We start from the raw sequence: 23920 nt of genomic DNA, 5'->3' as shown, positions 1-23920 counted from the left end.
AGAAGAAACTTACCTCTATGTAATAATAATTCAACCACCACTATGTATGTGTCCTCCCATTACTGGTTAGGATTATACAAACAGGACACAAATTCAAGTGTTTGGGAATAACACTTTTCTCTTTTTAACCAGCAATTTGCTCTAGCTGGTGTTTGAAACCATTTCAGACAAAACATTATTTTTAAAGCTATTTAAACCAGATAAATTATTTCCTATAATAGACATCAACATCCTCTAACCTTTTCAAAGTTCCCTCTGGAAATGGTGGAAAGTGTATTCTCATTCTAAGTGAGATGACCTAGCTTCACTGAGAATTGAGATGACACTGTAAAACCAGCTTCAAATTACCCATATTACAGGTCTTGCTACAGTACATCATTGGACAAATATAAGATCAGTAGAATTTTATACAAATAGGTTGTTATATGGTGCAAAATGTGGAAATGAGAGAGGTAGCTGGATGCCTCACCTCATCAGGAATGGCAATGTTGGTAATGAATCAAACATATTCCAGTCTGAGTATCCTCACTGCCAACCCGAAGCATCCCTCCTCCCCACACCTGAGCATAAGGATTCTATCTGGAACTCATTTGAGTAAAAGAACAGAAGTGCCCAACAACACCACTGTGATAGAACGGGACTACTTATATTAAAATGAGTAGCTGCGTGCTTAAATTGAAAATTCACATTCACATGCAAATTTGGTGAGATACACCAAAAATAATAAAGAAATGCTGGGAATTTAAGAAAATGTTTTTCTGTATATAGAAAGGAGGAGAAATATGTAAACACACTGGTATAATTTGCCACATAAAAACAGGGTATGTGAAGCCTAAACAAACATCAGCTTCATTTTTCATCAAAAAACTAGGCCCCTCAGTTCTAACAGTTAAAAAAACCCCAAAAGTTCAAGTGTGTCTGTATTAGAGCTTTAAAACACCAGAAGTACACCATAGCACCTTATGTATCACTTAATTTGGATTTCTCCCCTCAAAAAAAAAATCCAAACAGTAGAAAACTAAAATACAAAAAATAAAACTGGTAAAGCCACATAAAAATACATCTTTTATAGCTGCAAATACAGCAAGTGTGTAAGAAAAAAATATAGACAAGAACTGCTCAGTTGTGGTGTCACTCTTCCATCATTGCCCAAGCTTCTTCTGCTTTTTGATAGTACTGATTTGCCAGTCTGCCCTTCATGGCTTCCATTGCTGCTTCTGCTGCTTCTGTGTAGAGCTCTCCTAGAGGAGGAAATATTACCAGTTATATTGACAGGGTAAAGAAAAAAACATCTCTTTATCATGAAGCAATTAAAGGACAAAGAGAGAAACTGAGGTCAAACTATAGGGCTGGATGTATGAGTGTACTTTAATAGTGTCAACAGTTACATCACCTAGGAATCTGGCTTTTGCTCTTCAAGTTGAAAGTTATATGACTGACTGCTAATGGCTCTTCAATGTATTTGGAAGGATTAGAAATATGACCAGCCAGCAGGATCCCCCAAGATGACTCTAAGACTTAGATACCTGATGTGTAGATTACAGAACTAAGCCAATGTTGCGTGGGGTCTGGGAGTCATGGGTGTAAGTCAGAATAGAAGCAGCAACCTGCAGGTCAGTGGCCTCACAGGGAGCAAAGGTTGGCTGCTAGTGACTCAATGTGTCACAGAATTGGATCTTATAACAGCTGAAGCAGGAAATGTATTTTGGGGGTACATGCTGGGGGAAAAGGCATGGAAAAACAGGAATCAGTAAGAAAATTGGGCCTCACCTGATCTTTGTGGATCCTTATTCAGGTGGAACCCTCCCGTCATTAACATCTCTGCTTCCCTGGCCAGGAGCAGATACCGGGGCTCATCCTGAGTGCCATCATATTCACCTCCCTCATCGTAGTCGGTCATGTTCAGTGCAGCATTGTACCAGTACAGTGCCTCCTTCCAATCCTGCCCCCTGCAGTTAAAAATGATTTTTGAAGATTGGTATCTTAGGCAACAAATGTACTTTGCATTGAATATTCAGAATTGAGTTTTGTGCTAGATTCGTAGAGCCCTGATGCTCTCCAAGAAAGCCAATGTTCTCGTGGAGGCTCACTAACTTTGCACTGCATCACGTCACTGTATCAAGAGAGGCTGGAGTCACTATGCAAAATTACAGAGAAGAAAGTATCTGAAAGTCTTCAGAATCTGGAGTTCAGCAACTTTCATTACTGGTTGTATGTTTTTGGTCTGGCATTTACATTTGTATCTGTGATTTGTGTTTGTGAAGATAACTGATTTAGAAATAACCTGAAGTTGTAGAGCCTTGTTTCATAAATGAAACTTAGTGATTTTCATATTGAGAATGCTCAGTACACTTCAATGAGAAGTTTAACATGATTTTAAATTTTACTATTGCCAAAAGTTTCACGGTTTCTGCAAAACAAAAAACTCATGTAAATAACAACAACATGCTACAATACAAAAGCTGAACAATTACTATCATCACTTGTTACATTTGGTACTTAAGGATATTATTATTTGTCCACTTCTAAAAACTCATCTAAAATTCTAAAAAGAAAATAAATCAAACCAGTATGTTGTGTAGTCTTTTTGGCAAATCATAACCTACTTCTCAGTCACAATGCTGCTTCCATCCTTCCTAACAATATAGGCGTGCTGCCTAAATTAAATGGTTTTAGTTCAGTAAATCTCTCTTTTAAACTTCTTAAAACTTGAAATCATACTTAATTAAAAGGAACATCCTCAGCATTAGGACTGTGTTCCTGTTAAATTTTCATTCTTAATATTATGAGAAGCAGTGAAAGACTACAACTGTGACAAAGACTTTGTTCAGCTGACTGCATCTCCTCTGTAGTTTCTTTAACACTTGGCCTCTTTCTCCTGTTCTAGTTTCTTTCACAGCTTAGAAAACAAACACCCACTTTTTAAAAAAATTGTGCTTTTAAAAAAAAAAAATCACTAATGCAGAGACATAGCAGTTGTAAATACTTTTCACTTTTTTTTAGGGCACTACATCTCTGAAACAACTCTGTGCTCATTTCTCCCCACTGATCCTACTATTTTCAAGTAGGCAGCTTCCAGTGAAGGGGAGTTTTATCACCAACTTCAGAGCAAAAACTTGGCTATCACAGGGCAACCTCAGTATGAGGGCTAAGCTCAAACATACAGGTGGTTTGAACACACATGCAAGGGTCCAACAGCAGAAATGATCTCTGACTTGCTTACTGTGTTGATGTATCATGGCCTAAACCCTGCTTTTACTTGTACCTGGCTAAGGTTAAAGTCCAAAACACTACTTCATAGCAACTCTTTATGTGAATGAGAGACATGCAGCAAGTGTTTCTCTGCCCCCACCCTGCCATCACATACCACCAAGTTACTCAGTCATGCCCAGTACCTGTTTGAACTGAGATTTACACCTGTATCATATGCTCTTGCTACAAGAATCATAGAAGGCCGGTCGCCCGCTTCTGCTGCTCTCCGCAAGTAATCAAATCCTTTATTTCTGTTCTCCTTTGTGTCCTAGGAAAACAAAAACTTCAAAATGCACGTTTCTAAATAAAAACACCCCTTCCTTCCTGTAACACTAAATGCAGTTTCTCCAAGTCAGTAATGGCTGCAAGTGTTTAATATTTCTGAGAAACAGGCCCAGCCACAAGAAACTATGAAGCTGAATAGCAAAGATCACTTAAAAAACTTCCCAGAGGTCTACATGATCTGCTGGCAAAACTAGCAACAGGCAGTATTTTTTGCTGCTTTGTCCAAGTCCTTAGTTACAAAGCTATCTATTTTCTCTGAAGAGTCTACAGAACACCTAACTATGGTTATTGTTTTGTCTCCATTTCCTGCGGTTCTTAGGTTATTTTTACAACAGACTACAATTCTGCATTTTGGCATTTTCTTTGATCTTTCTGTTTACCTCCAGAGTGACCTCAGAAAGAATGTGATGTGGCAGCTGAGAGTACATGAGTCCTAACCCAACAATGGCTTCCAGCTCCCCACAGTCTGCAGCATGCTCCAGGTGAAACAGGGCTGACTCCTGATCCCACTCCTTGTCCTTCTCACAGAACCGCCCAGCTTCGTGATAGCGAACCATGGCCAAATGAACCTACAACACAATTGTACAGGAAAAAGACCCAAGCATTAATTATAGATACATGCTTCTGAAGAAGACCTGTGCCCATACTTCACTAAGGCACCAAAATACCTCTCTGAGGTGACTACATAATTAAATCTAATTGTGTACCTCTGTGACTGAGCACAGGGCTAGTCTGATAACAGAGAGACTTGTGCCTGAACATATTAACCAGGCAAGAAGCAATGATTACACACAGTGCTGCTGCCTCTCCAGCTCTGTAAGCTTACACACATACATCTTTATGAACTTGACTACTAGACATGAAAGTGCTAATTCAGCAAGACAGTAGCTGCCACAACATCTTCCCACATCAGTGTGCCCTAAGCAATATCCCAGGAGGTTGCCACACCAGAGCACCAGGTCTTAAAGGCATGTCCCAGCATATCTGGTAGGACCTTGGAGACCTTCAGAAGAGAGTTGTAGTTAAAGGAACCCAGCATGCAACTGCCTAACATGGCAGCCAGCAAGGCAAATGGCAATAACCATGGGTCACAGGCTTTTATGTACAGCAAGGGCCCTCACAGGAAAGGAATCAACCTGAGGCATAGAAAAAAAATCAAGAAAGTTATCCTGGGTAAAATCTTCATATCACTGAAGCCTTTACTGTCAGTAGGGGCAGGATTACAATCCAAACATGCCATGGTGTTTTGAGGTTTGTTTTCCTCCTCCTCCCCAAGGGAAAGGTCTGAGAACATCTGAAGCACTCAGGATGTTCAGGAAGATCTACACCACGTGTTTTGAATGTGGGCTTACGTCCATACAGAAACACAAACTTAATTCACGTTTGCATTGTCTGGGATATTCTGGAGTAGAAAGAGTTGGTCTGTGCTACTATTTTTCAGGAGCACAACCTTGCCTATTTGCAAGGTATGTGGGTCAGGCACACCCTGTATCTATCCCATTGTATCTTCTCTGTGTAGTGCCTCTGGAAATGCAGGTGAACTAACAGAGCCCAGATGTTGCAAGTCCAAAAGCAGATGGCATTCATGGCTTTCTGAGCTTAGATGCCCTTTAAAAGTATGGTTAGAAAGCTATAGACATGTTATTTATTTTCACCCACACAAATAACTCATGCAGGGCAACACCTCTATGTAAGGAATAAATAGATGTTTCTTTCCAGTTGCAAAGAACAGACCCATCCTACCTTCCCAAGGACTGACTTCCCAATTTTCTTTTCAACTTCTAGTGCATTGAGCCTCTGAATTTCTTGGGCAACACAGGATGGCCTGTGGATGTGGACTCTGGAAGAGTTGTAGAGATCCCATTTCTCCACACTGACCTGAAGTAGGGAATATACTATTATTTCTATCCAAAATTAAAATTTCCATACTGTCCATATGGATTACCATCCAGAAATCAAAGCCTCCATTAACATTATTACTTATTAGTAAACACTGCAATTTAAAGCACAGCTTTCAGAAGTCACATTAGTAGCTAAATAAATGGTTATTATTCTTCATTAAAGAAACAGAGTAAAGACTGCTACTTCCAATCCCAACATCAATTACCTTGCATAATGACAGCAGCAAAGCATTATCTTTGAGTTCTGAATTAGAAAAAAAAAGGTAATTCTAAAAATAAGCACCTGAAAGACATGCTGCATGAACAACAACAAAAAAAAAAAAATCAGGCCCATACTTTTCTGGTCAGATTTTCAGTTCAAAACATTTAAAATGCTGCTTGCATTCTACAACTCTAGAAAAATGAAAAGTAGCAACACAGGCAGATACACTCATTGGTGTTTCCTAGCATGTCCAACACAAACTAGAACCAAGCAATTTTCAACATAACAGGTGAATGGGAAACAGTAGCTGAAAAAAAATCCTATCAAGAGGAAAGGCTTTGGATATGCACGGGGGAGACACAACAGGGAAGGTTACTGACACAATTTCAGTCTGTTGAAGCTGTTTCAATTTCCTGAAACAGCAATATATAATCATTAAAAGGAGATTTAAAAAAAGTGTATCTAATTAAATTATGTACTATTGTCAAAGCAGTGTTTTTTCTTTCCTTGCAGAATAGTTTATAGTCACAGGAACTAATTATCAGAGAAGCTGTATTTTGTAAAAACATACAAGGTCTGCTCTTCCCTAACTCAGTTAGATACACAGTGGAGAGAGTTACTGTCACACATTTCAAACACTGTACACTTAAAAAAAAAAATTAACCACTTTGGGACACAATTGCGAAAATAAATCTCAGAAAGGAAATATAATCTAGTTAGGTAGGAAACAAAAATCTATAGAAGTTTATTTTTTTTCAAGTGAGAAATGTGTGCATAATCACTAATTTATGTCAGGGAACAGTTACAGGCTTGACTGTTTATAGCAGTGCTTCAAGTGGAAAACAGACAAAACAAAAAAGGAAACAAAGCCGACTGCTAAGTTAGTATTAATAAACATATTCTGTAGGTTAAAAGGAAGGAAAACTGACATCTGATTTAGTGATGTGAAGATAGATGGCAGATGAGTGGAACAAAGGACAAGCAGGGTAGTGAACTCCTCATCCATATACATTTCTGCTTTATTTACCCTTGCAGAACTTCCCAAGCTGTCTTCATCAGACTCATGTCTTCGATTGTTGTTTGAATGGCCCTACATTAAAGATTTGCATCATTTAATTTGTAGGAATTGATGTATGCCAGTTATCCCTCTAGACTAATCCTTTCCAACAAAATAAATAGTGACAATGACCAAAACAGTACCCACTAGATTCTCTTCTCTCAGTGATATCACAATATAAAAAGGAACATATTGAAATGATAAAGAATATGGCATACCCAGGCTTTAACTCTCTAAACTGGATATCCCATGACAAATACCTTGCTACTTCAAAGATGATAAAAGCTATTTGGTATCTTTGGAAGCAGTGTTCTCTTTCCTATCTGCTAACTAAATACCTATTTAAGATCTTCAGGTCAAAAAGTATTTACTTAGAAGTTTGTATTTTAAAGTAGTAACCAGCTAAACCACAGTAATTCTAAAGTTGCATATTATTAAATGACAACAACACTAAGTTCTGTGATATCTCAAGCCATATAAAATCACAGAAAGTAGAGAGTAAGAGTTTGAAAGTAGATCATATATGTGGATTCTGTATGACAAGAAGGTGGCTATATTTCTCAAATGCAACACAGAACACTTAAAAAGACCCCACAACAACATGCTATCAAGTGTAACATTTGAAATTGTTTCTCACTACAAATAGTCTTTTTCCTATAAAAGAATCACTAACATTCCCAAGATGAATAAGTAACTTTGCAACACGTGGGAATTTCTTTCCGTTTCCTCTGTTTAGAAAGTCTAAATCAAGAGGGATAAAAAATGAGATTCTTCTATGGAAACAGTTCAAGTATGAACTGACAGAACTCTGCTAAATCCAGAATGAGGTGCTTACCTTCTCTCTACGATCCAGATCTTCTAGGTCACTTCTCTTTTCACTAGGATATCCACTGTCTCCACCATTTTCAGAATGCTACAGAAGAACAAAACATCACCGCATTAGCACTACCTTTTGTAAGGATCTTGGCTTGAGATTTACCACCTAGAAAACCTTCTGCTGGTTCAGTGAAATGTGTTGGACGGATATACTGGATGCATACAATTCTATGTTATGCCCCCTCTGATGGACAGAACAGGACTTAATGACCCAGAAGGTACTGTCAAAGTTTCTGCTCTCTCTTAGATACATTAAAAAAAAAAAAAAAAAAAATCAAGGCAAGGACTCTTCAGTGGTAGCCAGCTAAAAGATTAAACAGTAACTGACAGTCCCTGCTACTAAAGCCCTAGTGTTGGAAAATTCCCTTTGCTAAGGTACTGCAGTCTCCTCAGGTGAGGTTCTCTAACATCTCAGGGTACCAGTATTCGCAGAGACCTAATCAATGGGAATCCTCTTTAACTCTCGTACCACAGCAGTTGGCACAAGTGCCAAAGACTCAACATGCAGGCAGAGGAACAGACAAACGCTTGAATTATCTGTTGAACTACAGCAGATACAAGTAAGCTTCTGGAAGAGGGGGAAAAAAAAAAAACAACAGATACTAATTTAAAATAAAATGTTCTTCCTTTATTAGAAACAGCAAGTGTATGCAGGTAACATGACCTGCAACAATGAAAGGAGGCAGAGTACTCTTATGTGCTTTTACTGAACAAAGCCTTCGGGCAGCCCTTTAAAGACACATTCATCGAGGAGCTGCAATCTCATTTTCTGCTGAACAGACACTCACCCTTTGATTATCAAGCTGGTCATAGTCTTTGTGAACCAAATTATCTACTTCATTGAATACAGGCCAATCTAGGAAGAAAAATATTTGCTCATTGTAAGGATAACATGCTTGAGGAGAAAGCTCTAGATATAATCATTTTACCACAAGAGGTTTTTTTCCGTGCATTAATTATCTACAAAGAAGTACTTCCAGTTTTATTTCTGCTCAAATAGGAATACTAGAGACAAGTATTCTGGCCTAAATACAAAACACTGTTGCGTTTAAAACCAACAAAACACAAGTCACTCCCAAACGTTCAGGAACCCCAAGGAAGTTAGGTATGAGGCTCACTCACAAAGCACATCCATCTTTTGGCTGTGAGGCGTTGCTGAGGAGGGAGAGCAGGGCAGAGAGTCAAACGCTACGTCGCTCAAGCTTTCATCTCCAGAGTTCTCAGAGAGGCGGGAGCGCAGAGGAGGCCGACCACCAGAGACTGTCCTCACCCGGCTGCTGCCACATTTTTCCTCTGTCCCACGGAGGATCGTCTGAGCAGAGTCCTTGGCAAAGTAACCAGGAAGTCCCATGAATAATGCTTCTTTGTATTCAACACATGCTACATAAGCCAACATGAACGTTTACTAGGAGTCCTCTACAAAAGGGGGGTACAAATACGCACATGTATACATACATAACTATTTGCTTTGCAAAGTTCTACACCTCAACTAAATATCAAGTCCTGGCATTGTTAAAGTCAGAGAGAGTTCTGTTTAGGGATCAATTTCATTCAAATTTCATCAAGTCTCATGCCCACTAATACCAGCTGAAACTGAAATCTGTTAGACGAGTGCTTCACCTTTTCCTCCCCAAATTAGGTTTGTGAGATATTAAACTTACTAATAATTTTAGTATTCAAAGATATACCTGGTCATAAATATACACATAATACAAAGTTCCCTATTAAAGCTACAACATTAATTCAGAGACAAGTATGGGTAAGTCAGCTTTAAACTGCTGTGTTTTAAACTGCAACATTAGTGATGAAAGTGGGTTTATTTTGCCATGTAAATAATATAGTTCAGTTTTATTTACAGGGCTTTTACAGTTAGAATAAACCAGCTATACTGCTTAGTTACTCTTTTCCAGTCAAGCACTTACAAGCAATTTTTTATTATAATCCAAGGCATCTTTCTCTTTGGATGAAAGATCAAATGGTGCAAGTCCCATGCTTTTGCAAATCTTGTTGCAGAAATGAGAATGAAAGAACAAGGCCATACCTCGAACACCTATGGCATTAAAAAAAAAAAAAGAGTAAAGAAACTCTTTACTCAAAGTTTATATGAAAGTTTACTTATTAAAAGCTACAAGTCCCAAAGTATTTTCTAAAACATTGAAAGAGAAAGAAAGCAAGCAAGCTTTGTACTACACACACCTCAACCCACTTTCCATTTTAACACCTGTGAGAGCTGAAAAGGAAGTCTGCAAAATCTTCAAAAGCTATGCATGCATAGGATATAATAATAAATTAATCTGGCCACATCACTGAGAAACGCCTAAATTCGATCCTGCTTACAAAACTTGCTGTGTCCTATGAACAACTTCAGGTATGGACACTTGGACTTTAAAAATATGCAAGGCTTATCTCTCCACATTCAGCCGTACCCATTCCTTCAATGCTGGAAGGAAATTAAAGACCATGATTATTGCTCTCACATTGCAGGAAGCTACTTAATTTCATTACTTGTTTGGTTCAAGAGGAGGCCAGGAGAAATGAGCCATGATCACCTCTCATTCTGAATCTGCCCTTGCATGACAGTTGCCTGTTGAGGGATTCCTTACAATAGAACTTTCTGCAGCTGCAAGCAAAACCCTCCCTCAGGAATGTGCCTGCCTGCTCACTCTGTCATGAACAGAGACTCAGCATGTGTAGCAGCTACTCAGCAGACAGCTGAGAAAAGAAAATAAGCATCCATTTGCATGGGAAACAGGATCAGTGATTTTTACCTAGGTTGCCATCTCCAAAATCTGTACCGTTCTCTGTATGGATCTGAGGGTCTGTGTAAAGATCTCCCACTCCCTGGATATCAACAATAATAAGTTGGTGTCCTGAGCGCTCAAAGGTGAAGTGACTAAAGGCCTGAGAAGAATCACAAAAGATGTCTGAGAAAACTCTCTCGATCTACTGAAAACAGCAACACATTCACCTCTTATGAATGGACAAACAGGTCAGATATCCATGCTGGTGAAATATAATTGGTGTGTCATGGAAGCGTCTCCACCCACAGAGCTGCAGGGCCCAACCTCCACCCCAGCTCCTTCCCCCTCTTACTGTTGGACTCAATGATCCTGAGGACCTTTTCCAGCCTAAATGATTCTATGAAAGCAATGCGGGACTAAAACCATGTAGCAGACTGCTTCTCCATCCTGTCCCCACTCAGAAATAGGCTACAAGAGGTAAGGGGGAAAGCAGGAGTGGGAATATGCAGGGAAGAGGAGATTGCTTTATGCCTGGCAGAGGGAACAACAGTGGCCTCTGAAACCAGTGCAGAATACCTTCTGCACAAACACTCTAAATGTGCCTGTGGATCTCCCAGCTCTGCAGCCCTGGGACACTGCTTCCTTCTGCCAACAGGTAAAGCTCTGCGACCTTTTGAAAAAATAAAAAATAAAAAAAAATAAAATAAAAAGTCAGCATCCCCACAAATTCTCCTGCCCCTACTATGCCCTCTGGGAGGTCTCCTGAACAGCTGAAAAAGCTCTACATTCATGTATCAGATAATGAAATGCACATTTGTACACTTTAAATGCAGCATTTCAAGAATTGGGTATAAAAAGCCCTTCTTTTTGGCAGAACGCTGAGACATTAGGAATCTTCTGGGAAGGTCTCCAAAAAAGCACTGCTAGGCCTGGGGGAAGTGGCTGGCGGTGACAGACAAATGTTTTCACCGCAGCAAATCTGACGGAACATTTTGTTCCCAACCTGTGAAAGCACAGCACTGATTCAGTGCACTAAAGACAGCCCAGAACATAAAGCCCCTGCTTACGTTAAGCATCATGACAAATACCTTTAAACCAGGGAAAACACTGAAAAGAATAAAACCTTTAAGCTCCAGTAAAACACTTCTTTGCTACGCCCTTTGCATTTTTTTGCAAAGTTTTAAAGTTCCTTTCTAAGATCCAAGAATCACTTGAAATCCGTACTTGTATTTCTCTATGCAATTGCAGATTGACCTGTTCAGAGGTTGTAGCTAAAAACCCAGATCGTTATATGCAAACGGACTAGACATTTGGTTACAAGAGTTGGGGATATGCCATCTCCGTGGGGAACCAGAATACCATTTAGTACATATTACATGAGAGGTCTCTCTCCATGCCTTAATTTAAGAGAGTTTGAAATATGTCAATGCCTGCAATTATAATTGGAGTCAAAGGGCTTAAGGTTTCTGAGGAGTATTAATCACATTCAGTTAAACTAAAATGCAATAAAGTAGAACTCAAGTGCTTGAAAGAACAGACCCCAAGTAAGTGGCAGACACACCGCATGTAGATAAATTTGTTTGGCATTGTAAGGGAAAGCCTGCAGTTTCCTTTCTTGACAGTGATGCAAGGCCTCTGGATAGAGCCAAGAATTTCCCAGCTGCACACTCTATGGAAAGCCTTAAACAAAGCCTCACTTGAGGAGTAAGACGAATGTTGTCATCTCGCACAAATCCAGAATTTGAGTTGTATTTGATATATTTGCCCTCAATGTAATGTTCCAGATGAAAGAGAGGCTTTCCAGGTCTGTTCTTCATTTCAATAATACAGGTCTGTACTATATCCACCTGGGGGGAGGAAGAAGATCAACAATGACTAACAGAATACTGTCTTCAGATCAAAGTGTGTGAATCTTCCAGCTGTGAAAACTTTCCCGGTGAAAGAAGCTGAACAATTGCAAGGACCTGTTTAACAAGGGGGTGGGGGAAGAGCCACATGCTTCCTAGGTTATTGGAGGAATTCCACAGATTGAACGCAGTCACTTCAGAACAACTTGCTTCTGCAACAAAACCCTCTGAAGAATTCTTCGAAGTGCTAGATTTATCTCTTGGTTTTGTGGGTACCTCAAGAGTACTCTGGGTGTAGACTCCTTGCAGGGAGCAAAATACATAGTAACTACTGCACAGCCTGAATAAACGCCTTTACAGAAAAGGACTGAAGACATCTACCACTCAGATAACTCTGTATCACCTCACCTCCTCAACAAAGAGGAACTACTGGCTGTCCTTCATCCCTGTACTTTAGTTTCTTGTCTTTTAACAAGCTGATCGCTGCTGGGGGTGTTTTTATCCAGGACACAATGGCCAGTTTTGACCAACAGCTATCCAACTTACCAGCAAGGAAAAGCACAAAACTAGGCTGACTGTACAAAACGTTTAGCATGGACTCCAGAACCAGAAATACAGACAGCAAGGCAGTAGAACCACTTCTGCCTGAATCCTATCTATCTGTTTATGCACATCCTTTGTGCAGAGGATGGGAACTTCTCTTGATAACCTGAGCCTAGTCTGAAATTTCATCAACCTGGGAGTTTCATACATCTTAATGCCCTGCACTTAACACAATGTGCTAGTACTGTCAAGGAGAGACCTGAAGGAAACAAAGCCACTGTATCTTCATTTTTTGGAAAATTCTTGACCACTCCTCAGAAATCTGTATTTGAATAGCTTTGTAAAGTTACTCAGGTTTCTAGCTCTTCTTAAAAATCAATGCTAGTTAGTTGTTTAGATAGGGTTACAAGATTTAAACATCTACCTTCCTGGAACACTAACAGTTAAGTACTTGCTGAGACTGCTGCTGGCAATAAATTCTGTAACATCTCTGGTTATCTCAAGAGCAGCTGGGCAAATATCAAGAAGAACAATACAAACATTATTTTATTTCAGTTTGCAGTCAACAGCTGAGAACAGTCAGACATTCACAGACACACAGCCCCTAATTCTGGAAATACAGAGCAATTTGTGCATTTAATTAAGAATCAGCTATCAGCTTAATGCAAAACACAGTTGGACAGAGGAATCTATCCAAACAAGTGTAATAGAACGTGGAATGGAATCAAACTGACTCAACAATGAATCTAATAGGAGAGCAGGACTGCATTTTGCTTAGCAAGATCTCTGAACAGACCTGTTTTGGTGGCTTGTGCCGGTTGTACTCCTCTCCCCAGAGTTTTGCTTCCATCTGAAGTCGGACATCCTCAAAATAGACATCCCTGCTAACACTCTCTATGTATTGCTTGGCAACATAGTTATAGGCACCTTTCCAGTTCTGGGTGTGTAAGAAGTTGGACAGCTTTTTCCTGAAAGGGAAAACACGAATTTAAATTCAACCTTTCCCTTTTCTTTGCCTGCATGGACAGAGCCAGGCCCTGACGTCAGCATTACCCTTTACCAGATACTCTAGCTGAAAAGTGAAGCACAGCTGGAGGGCAAGGGAAAAAGCAACATCCCATACGAATGGCTGGGACATGCCAAAGTGGCCATTTGGTTTGGCTGCAGCTACTTCTACTCTGAACTTCCTCCTTTTCTCATTTCCTTTCCCCTTCTGCTATCTCCAAATCCATCGTATGAAGTGTCAGTGCCACCTCAACACCTTGTTCTAATGTCAACAATTATTTTCTACAGAAACTAACAGGGAGTGGCCTTTCAAACATCAGCTGAGAGGAGAAAACTCTCTCCTATGGTAACAGCAAACTGCTCCTCCACATACAGGGGTGACTACGCAGTATTCCCCACGGTCCCAGAAGGAAATCTGCACCTGACAGCTCCTATTATGTAGATTTTAACTTTTGTTGATGTGGGCATCTTTAACCCACAGATCCCTCCAAAGGGTGTGCATGTAATGGATTTTGACAACAGAGAATCTGCTGGCTGCCAACACATGGATTAAGGTACTCAGTGGTTGCAGAGCATGCCAACATTCAAGTCAAATGGGAAAACCTCACATCATTATCAAGAATTCCAAAGCAGTCTTCTTTCTTAGAGCAGCCTCATCCATATGGGACAAGTGGGAAAGCACTCTTCGCCCCGCTTCTTGAGAACTTAATTCAACAGAGAAGATAGCAAAAAAAAAAAACCCAAAACCCTCTACTGTGTCATCAGTAGACCCCAGCAATGACAAACCAGCCATTGGTCAAACCAGTCATGGTTTCAATAAAGAAGAACTCAAGTGCTTGAAAGAACAGACCCCAAGTAAGTGGCAGACACACCGCATGTAGATGAATTTGTTTGGCATTGTACAGGAAAGCCTGCAGTTTCCTTTCTTGGCAATGAAATAGGCCTCAAGCTGGCTTTCAGGCTGCACACACCTACGGCCTCACATTAAACTCAAAGATATTTTAGCACACCAGGAACACAGAAACATAAAAGTACAGAAGCAGCTACTTTGAGTATTTTATCTCCAAGAGCGTGTAAATAGCATAATTTTATGAATTGCTAACTGACAAGTTGATTACACTTCCTGGGCCTGGTGGACACAACTGCACACTATACATCTTACTGCAGTTTCAGTACAGGCAATGGCTAGACTTTCCAAAGCAAGCTCCCTGGATACCTGCATCACACTTGCTCGGGTTTCCCTTAAGAGCATGTTCTGGTTTCTGAGCCCCACTCCCTGTACTGTGGCTGGAGTCACACCATCAGCAATAAATGCCTCAGCTAGCCTTAGAGAATGGCAGAGCAGGGAGCTAATGGGGAGCTGCACTTCACACGATTTCCACCACACCTAAGTGTAACTTCAGTCACCACATAAGAAAATACTGCACAGGGGCCAACAAAGATAAAGCCAGCAGATACTTACGTTCTGAAACACTCTCGCATTGCTCCACGGCCAAAAGGCTAGGGAAAAGAAAAAACAAAAACCCAGCATTGCTATTTTCCAAAGTTAACTGCTAACCAGTAAAAGACATGGCCATGTCATCCCCATTTATATCCAGCAGAAAGCAGTTCTCTTAACAGTTTCTATATAGTACCTCTCTCCTCAAAGAAAAGTGAAAACCCACTAGCAGTTTAAGTAGGAATCTGAGGAAGAGACATCAGGAATAAGCCTCCCCCTCAATATGGAGCAGACACATTGTCTTTTAATAAAAAGTTTGGAGTCAGCTTTCCCCAGTTTGGAGTCGGCTCTGTTATGACTGTCTATAGAAGCTGGCTTCTCAGGCCTCATGCTCTTCACATTCAGGCTTCCATACAGACACCAGATACTACATCAGTATCACAGAGCAAGAAAACTCAACACACGAGAAACCCCATGATTTAACTAGGAAGGGACAATGGTTTCTACACTCACATAAGGTGAAAGACTGTATTTCTTGTAAGAGCAGAAATTATTTGGAAACACACCAAATAATAGGACTATTGCCAAGCAGCACGATGAGACCAGCAGGAAATGGGAAGGAGAGCACTGGGAAAGGAACAAATGCCTCATGTTGCTGATGGGGAAGGGCTGACTCCACATTCTAATCTACTCTGGGGAAAAAAGGCTGTTGGGACACCAAAATATAATGGATGAGCCAAGGAAAAAGAAAGAGAGGCAATAGAAAACAATGACATTGAGACTTCAAAACTTCTACACAAGGAAAATATTATGCTGCCACTATTAACAGGAAGGAAACAACAAATTTGCCTGCTAATAAACATGAAGGACAGTGTGATCTTACTTGTGAAGCCATCTTGATGAGGACTTCATCCTCAACCCAGTCCCCAGTAACTGCATTGTACCTGAAAAATCAGGAGATGTGCCTCTTAGAAAAGTGCCAAGGGAACCCAAATCCTCCCATCCCCAGCACCTATTCTTCCTTTTCTCTAGGTGACTGCTCCAGTGCTGCTGCCACTCCAACACAAAAACTTCTAGTCTTCCCACCACACTCCAGCTCTCCTTACTTCAGGTAGAAAAGGAGAAATACATATAGCTCTTTGAAGAGAAACTGAATCCTGCTGACAATTAACAGATTTTGCTCAAGAAGCTTTTTTTTTTCCCCCAAATCTCCTCTGTGATGCCTCAGGAGGCACAGGGTGCAGAAAGAGTCTTAACAAGCCCTACACAGGTGGTCTCCTTGAACCCTGAGTTTGCATAAAACCACTTCTGGCTAAGGATCTGCTGCAGGGCTGTGGAGGTTGAGCAGAACAAAGCACCAGCTATGGCTGTGAAAAGCAGCAGGGCCAAAGACTGCCCAACACTGCATGAAGGGAGAAGCAAGTCTCTGTACAACCTATGATAATACGAAGGGTATGACTGTGGTTTTTCCCCACCCCCTTAACTCCTAACCCAGTAAAAGCCCAATAGAGAACCACAGTGTCTGAGTCACAAACACATGACTGTTTCCAGGCTGACTCCCCAGATCTGCACCAAGTACTTCATGCATACAGACACCTCATATACCCCCTTATACATTCTGTAGCACCCCAGTTTGCAGCAGACAAAAGAGGTGACAATATCAGAGCCATCTCTTTTTAACATGGCATTCAGGTAGCCCTAAACCAATGTTATCACTTATTTGTGTTTTTAAACATGCAAACTATTTCAGGACTGCGTGGCTGGCCAGGGCCAGATGCAGCCTATGGGAAGAAGAGCACCGCATGACAGTGTTAGTGGTTGGAGGGGAGGCCTCCCCAAATATTGATACTAAGTGGTAATTAACTGGCCTATAATTCCTACTACTTCTACCCAAAAAACCTGTGTCAGAAGGGTAAACATTTTAGCAAAACCTGTGCTAAAGCACCGAGAATAGTTTAAGGGCCAAAGTCAGTTTTAGCACGTTCACCATGCTGAGCTATTCCAGGCTTTATAAGGATTTAAATTCCATCCACATGCAGCAATACTGCATGGACAGGCAACAGTAAAACTACTATTCTGGGAAAGGCATGGAGTGCTATTTCTTTTCTAAACTATTTAAACTAAGTATGCCGCCTCTTTATTTGGATTCATTTCCTTATTAGATTAAGTTTACAGCACTAATAAATCAACTACAAAATATTTCTCCGCCTCGTTTCCTGTTGACATAGTGAAACCCATAGATCGTACTTAAGTGGGACAGAGAGTGTGACACTGGCTTGCTGAAAGCTTTATTTTTTTTTATGATGTGCAGTATTTACCTATTCCTGAAGATTCAGTTAAGACACACTCACTTTGAGCATTATTGAAAGTTCTTCAGTCACGTAATTACACATGTTCTGCTCTACACAAATCCAGCCCTTGCATAAACCAGCACATTGTGTTTAATATCAGTATTAAAAGCAGGAAGACCCACGGACCTGTAACGAGTGGCTTGTTCTGTCTCAATGTCCTCAAGATGAAATTCTGCCCATGGATCAGGCATGTGCTTAGCTTTCTGGATAGCATGTTTCCAGGTTTCCTGAAGAAGTTGCAAACTGGCAGGTTATTTCTAATCAGCAGCGACTCATGAGAACAGTATTTTCTAAAGTACATCAGGATTCCAATGCTACAAAGATGTACAACCACACACGCCCCCACAGCACTGTACACAGCAGGGACCCAGTAGTACAGAAGATCACTCTGACATTTTATAGCTTCAAGTAGAATGAAACAAAAATATGAAGCATCAGGTTTCAGTTCTGTTTGCATTGCCATAAAGTTACTGAGCACAGACTCTGGTCTATACCAAACAATTTGCAAAACCTGTTGTAATTTGCAAATACCTCTAACATACATTGCAAATAGTGGTAAGTCACAACTAGATTATATTAATTCATTTTTACTGTTTTGCTTTTTAACTTTACAACATATGCTGGCAGTGTAAGCATAAAAAGCCCATTAGCGATAGAGCAATACGGAGGAAGAAAATAGGCTCTGCAAACCCCAGGGCCCCAGATTGGTCTCAGCATAAGGAAGAAGAAATCAGAATGTTGTAAGAATGGATTATTATAAAAGTTCCAGACAAGTAGTTATTTCAGGCTCCACCAAGTCAATAATAAAAAAATCAAAGGCATTTTCTGGAATATTAACAGGTGTTTTTTTATACCAGCCAGTTTTAATGCTTTTTTCCTTAACATTTTGATCTCCATCTTTTTACATTGTACTGTTCCAAGAGAACTGGAGATACGATCCTGCAATATGCCAAAGGCTTTCTGCAAGATGAGCAGGAGAAAAAGCTACTCTGCACCCCTATCAGTAAAGAAACACTGAGCTCTGAGATTTTGTTACTGCCTCTCTTACTGAATTTCACGTATGCAGAACAGTAACTTTTAAGACATATGGGGTTATTTTTCCTCTGGAATTTAAATCTCAGTCAAAACTTTTTAAAACAAGACAGTATAAATTGATGTAAGCAATGACATCAAGGAAGTTTTTGAAGCAGCTACGCTTTTAAATTGTTAGTGTTTATTTCGGTGGTAAATCTGCATATATTGCAAACAATTTAAATGCTTCCATTTCTGACAATAAAACCATAAAATTGACACAATACTATAATAAATAAAACAAGTTTAAAAGACATGCTGAGAAAGATCTCCTACATGTTTCATAACAAAATGAAGTTGCCTCAGACCATACGATGATACACATTTCATACAGGCCTGAGAACTTCCATAATTGAATATACAGGAAAAAAAAAATAGGGAGCCAGAAATAAGCAGAATTGCTTGGTAAATTATCTATGCCAAATCATTCTTGAGTAGGGTCCCTCTCCAAAAGGTGATCTGTATCCATGTGAAGGAATGATTTTAATTAATTACTGTACAAAGCATCCCATAAGAAAAGCTGTATTCTAAACCTCAAAGAGGAGTTGGACTTGATGGAAATGGTGCCAACAGTGCAGTTTTTCTCCTGCTGCAGGCACACCACTGTCATACAGGCTATGCAGATGTCTTGAATCCATTCTATTCTGGCCCAGCAGGAAATACTGGGAAGAAATAACTACAGATATCAGCTTTCAAAGAACTAATGTTCCAGAGTAGAGAACAAAAGATGGGTATTATTTCATTTAACAGATGGCTTTTTTAGATTTGACTTGGTAACTTCTATGGACTGAAGCAAGCAGTTCTCCCAGACAATGAAATAATGAACACATAAAAAAAAAAATGGGGAAAAACCCAATACAAAACAAAAGAACCTTAATGCATCTATTAGATATGGTGTTCACAATTTATTTTTTAACCTACCCGACTATGGTCAACCACAGAGCCGTGCTTAGAACGATGCTGTGTGTCATTCTAAAGGATGCATGAGAAACATAAAAGTAGGAAAATACATGTGATAAGACAAGTGATTGGCAAAGAGTCTGTTCTCTTTGTTAATTAAAAAAGAGCCACTTAGAAGACACTCTTCAATTTATTCCTAATTTAAGTTCATTCTAAGAATGTCTGTGACAAATTTTTTACTGTGAAAATATGCATTAAAAGGGTCTTGCCTATTAATTAACTTGTTAATTAAATGTTGCCTTTAAACAGGACTCAGAGTTAATAGCTACTCTTCTATCTGTTTCTGCATTTCATTATCTACCATTAGCTTTGGGCTTTTTTAAAGAGGTGGACTCTGGTCAGACCAGGCTGTTGTGGATTCAGATGTTATCAGTCCTGGCTGTCTGCTCCACTCTGTGCTGAAAGTCACCATTTCTGTAGCTTAAGCAGCAGATGGTGACTTGTTTGCTCCACATCTCAACCCAATGCATTCTATTTTTTAAAGGAGTTAAAATGCCAAACTAGTGGAGCCCAAAGCACCAGAACATATGGTTTGCAGAAGCAACGTGATATCTTAGGAAGGAAGAAATAACTGCAATTTCTGAAGTCAGTTTTATCTCAGGCCACATGACTCAGAAGTCACTGCAAACCCAGAAGCAAGTGTTTAGTACGTGCCACAATGTCCACGTATACAAAGACTAAGCTCTGTATCAGGTCTTAACTTGCTCAGCATAGCACACACTAAAATCTGTCCCCTTGTCTACACTAAACTTTTATTCTTAACCTCCTTAAAAGGTATATGTACCTTTTAGTGTTTCTGTTCACTAGCCTTGGTAAAAATCTTACTGCAGACAAGACAGTTTCACTTCAGTGTGTTACCAAGTATGTTAGCTGGCTGAAATAAACCCCCAAAGTACCTCTCCAGGAATAAGGCATGCATTAGACATCACCAAGATTTTACAGTATCTACTAAATAAACAATATGTTAGTAACACAAGAAACGTGTTAATGAAACACACTAAATCCTAGTCTAGACAAAAATCTAAGAGACCTGCCAGTTTAGCACAGCTGGTGCCTATCTGGACTATCTAGCCTACAGAGTGAATGTCACTTGGATTCGTGAGGCTCCACTACCTGTGGGTTCATCTCCCTTTGCCTGGCCTGATCTGTGCAAAGGCAGCCAACTGGAACAGAAGACACTGCCAAGGAAGCACCATCTACGGCCCCTTTGACTTCTCCACAACGCTGTGATTGCAGTTCATTTTAGAAAGGTCACATACTGCTCAAGGACACTGTCAGGAACTACTGCCAGTGGTGACGCTTCATGTCCAAGCACAAGAGTCAACACCTTAAAAGCTTTAAACCCCTATCACCACAATTTTATAATTTACTATTTTATTTGTCCCAATAAAAATATTATGGATTGTTAACATAATTTATCCGTAATAAAATGTCTTATGCCAGGCCCCAGTTTAGCTTACCACAAGTATTGCCTTTTAATTCTCCCAACCAATTTATTGCTTTTTTAAATAGTTTAATCATAATGGCAGTGAATCGTTCACCTGCAATCTGCTGCCTTTGTAGATAAAAGATCTCTCACTGAACTAAAAAGGACAGTAAGCAATTCAACAGCAGTGTCAGATTATTGGCTTAATGGAATTAACTGCAGGTCTGGAAAAAACAGATGTATTTTTTCATTGAAAAGCGTTAGTACAAGAGATGCAGCAGTTAGAGAATCTCTCATGCAAACTATGAAAAACCGAAACCTTATTGAAGCCTGGAGCCAATACTTACCTTAAAGCTAAACGAGTTTCTAGGAGAAAAGCTTGAACTGTACTGTTCAGTTTTTGCTAAGCTGCTATAATAGTTGTCAACCGTGATACTGGCAGACTTGTTAGAAACTGGATCATCAGTTATTGGACAGATAAAATAATTGTCTTCATCATCACTTTCAGCATCAAGATAATTTCCAGAGTTCGCCGAAGTCGACTTCGCAATACCAATCCCTTCCATACGAAAAATAAGGTCCTCGTCTGCCATGTTTGTGGGAGGTTGGCTTAACTCCTCCAATGTTTAAAACCACCACTATTCCAACACATGTACAAATGGAGGGAAAAAGCTGGGTTGGGGGAAAAAAAAAAAAGTTTGTTACTAAAAGAACAAACAATACATGAAACTGGTATCAGCACACTGACAGAAAAAAAGTCATCTGGATATGGCTCTACAAAAAATGATCCCAAAGTACCTACCTGTGGTTTTGAACACCTCAGTGCTAGGTCTAGGTTTCCAGAAGGCATTCAATTTTTAAGTTGCTACAGGATTGAGAAAAGAAGAACCAAGTATTAAAAAAAAAATAAATCATAAAATCTGAGGGACTGCACACACCACCTGCTGCCTATGGCTGACATTTGTCAATACTCTTCTCTTTTCCTCTGAATGTTTTTATTTTTCCTTATCTGAAATATTGAGTTTCACAACGCTGGCCTTAGAAAATTGAGGGAGTTTTACCTCAAACACCAGTCAGGTTTTCATATTTTATCAGAACAAGTCTTCTCAAAGATATTGCTTAGAAATAATAGCCAAAGATGTTAAAGAATGTAATTAAGACAACACATAAAACTGTCTCACCACCGCCAAGGTTCAAATTGTCCTTTAGCTCACACACAGCCAACAGTCCACAATGGAAAGCATGCTGCTGAAAGTGGAGCACATTGCCCAGGCTGCCCAAGACATCCTCAAAAGCACAAAATCCACCAGAGGCCAAGAACGGAGACCTGCCATTCCACTGCTGCAGCCCACGTGTGCTCACTAGGAGACTAGAGAGACAAGAGGAGGTATGTGTAAGGAGTACCTCAACACTTCCATATTTCACACTCTGTGAAGGGATTTTGCTTTGTACCAGCCTTGTGAGATCTACATACTCCTCTTCCAACTCCAAAGACAGCAGATAGAGCAGTCTGCTCAACAGCATCAAGTCTCTGAGCTGTGTTTGCTCTAAGCATGGAGCACAAAGGAAAAAATATTCTCCTTAGTTAATAGCTGTTTTCCAAAGAGGTTAGAAAGCTTGATTTTGTCACTGGTTATTTCATCCTTTCAGTAGCTTCCTGGATCCTAAGAGAACAGAACAGGTAGGGTTTGGCTTCTCCTGGGTCCTAGCTCCAAATAAACTATGCAAATTGAAAGCAAAAGCAATGGTGTGAGGCAGAGAGTTCATGGTTTTTTACTGAAACCTCCTCAACTATTTCTAAGTCCAGAAGGTGACATTCTAGGTAAATATTTCACTAAGGCCACTTGATACATTAAACAATGTTAGAGTAAACAACATGGGAAGTTCTACACGGGAAAATGCAGCTCTGCAAAGTCTCCCATCTTACCAGAGCTTTTCCAAATTAGTGACATGGGTTTCAGGCAGAGCACAGACACTGTACAGCCCAGCTGCTGCAACAGGTATGTGCTGCAGAAGAAGGTAGGTGAATCATTTTTCCTGGGCTGGAAACATTACAATGGGAACGTACCCAGCAGCCTCCACCCAACAGTTTGAAGATTCAGCAGAACTCAAACAGAAACAAACTCCTACAGACCCAAGCTACACATCTTTCACACTTTACCAGCCATACAGTAAGAGACGTTAACAGCTTCCATTCTTCCATGCTTCACAGTCTAGAGCTGCTGGCTGTAGGATACCAATGCCGACTTTCAGAGAGAAGAGCTTCCCCATTTCTTGACCTATAAAGTCTCCCCTTTCCACCCTGCAACCTCTTTGCTTCAGCAAAGAGGCCTCTGAAACCTGTGGGGCAGGCGGTCGTGACACCCCTGGGGTAGGGTAATACTGCACCTCTGTGCAGGGGCCTACCATGTGCTGCCAAGCAGAAGGTATCTGCCCAAGTAGGAAACCAGAGTCACCTGCCAGCAACCCTGCCTCCTGCTCAGTGTGGTGTCTGCTTCACAGTGCTTCTCTGTAACCTGGGCTCCCTCTCCACACTGCCAGGCCATCTTTCCAAATACTCTCACACAAGTTGGGTTTTTTTTCTATTCCTCTGAACTCTCATCCTCTTTGTGCTGAGTCCACTTGCACAATCAAGTACCTGTCTGTGGAGGTTTCTAGTTATCAAGGAAGGCATGAACAGTAAGAGTGGAGCAGGTCCATGATTCATCTCATGCCAGCTGCTTTGAAGAGCAAAGAAACCTTCACAGAACAATACTCCACCCCTAGTCACACGCCCTTCCTCAGCTCTGTATTCAACCTTTTGCCATCAAACAGTACCAGATAAATACACTCCTACAGCAGTATTCATATCTGCAGACCTCAGACCACAGCTACTGGGTGGGTGGTCACCAAAGAAACAGTGCCTTAACGTATGGCAGCTTTCACCAGCAATATTATGTCACTGGTTGCTGCCTTTCTGACAGAG

General features: G+C 40.3%; 1 protein-coding gene across 1 annotated transcript; it reads right to left on the bottom strand.

The window, feature by feature from the left end:
- Nucleotides 1–1131: 1131 nt before the first annotated feature.
- Nucleotides 1132–21548, bottom strand: EEF2K (eukaryotic elongation factor-2 kinase). The gene is made up of 17 exons (XM_008949984.1): nucleotides 21303–21548; nucleotides 17625–17725; nucleotides 16031–16091; nucleotides 15172–15209; nucleotides 13501–13672; nucleotides 12012–12161; nucleotides 10342–10474; nucleotides 9496–9623; nucleotides 8696–8897; nucleotides 8362–8429; nucleotides 7533–7610; nucleotides 6668–6730; nucleotides 5281–5415; nucleotides 3918–4106; nucleotides 3396–3520; nucleotides 1771–1949; nucleotides 1132–1241 (listed from the first exon to the last, which is right to left on the bottom strand). The coding sequence occupies exons 1-17, from the start codon at nucleotides 21546–21548 to the stop codon at nucleotides 1132–1134; spliced, it is 2178 nt and encodes a 725-aa protein (XP_008948232.1).
- Nucleotides 21549–23920: the final 2372 nt, after the last annotated feature.

This window comes from Merops nubicus, unplaced genomic scaffold (assembly GCF_000691845.1).
Source record: "Merops nubicus isolate BGI_N331 unplaced genomic scaffold, ASM69184v1 scaffold22231, whole genome shotgun sequence".
In the NCBI taxonomy this organism is placed as follows: domain Eukaryota; kingdom Metazoa; phylum Chordata; class Aves; order Coraciiformes; family Meropidae; genus Merops; species Merops nubicus.
Note: the sequence above shows the minus strand (reverse complement) of the source record. Positions and strands in the feature narration are given on the sequence as shown.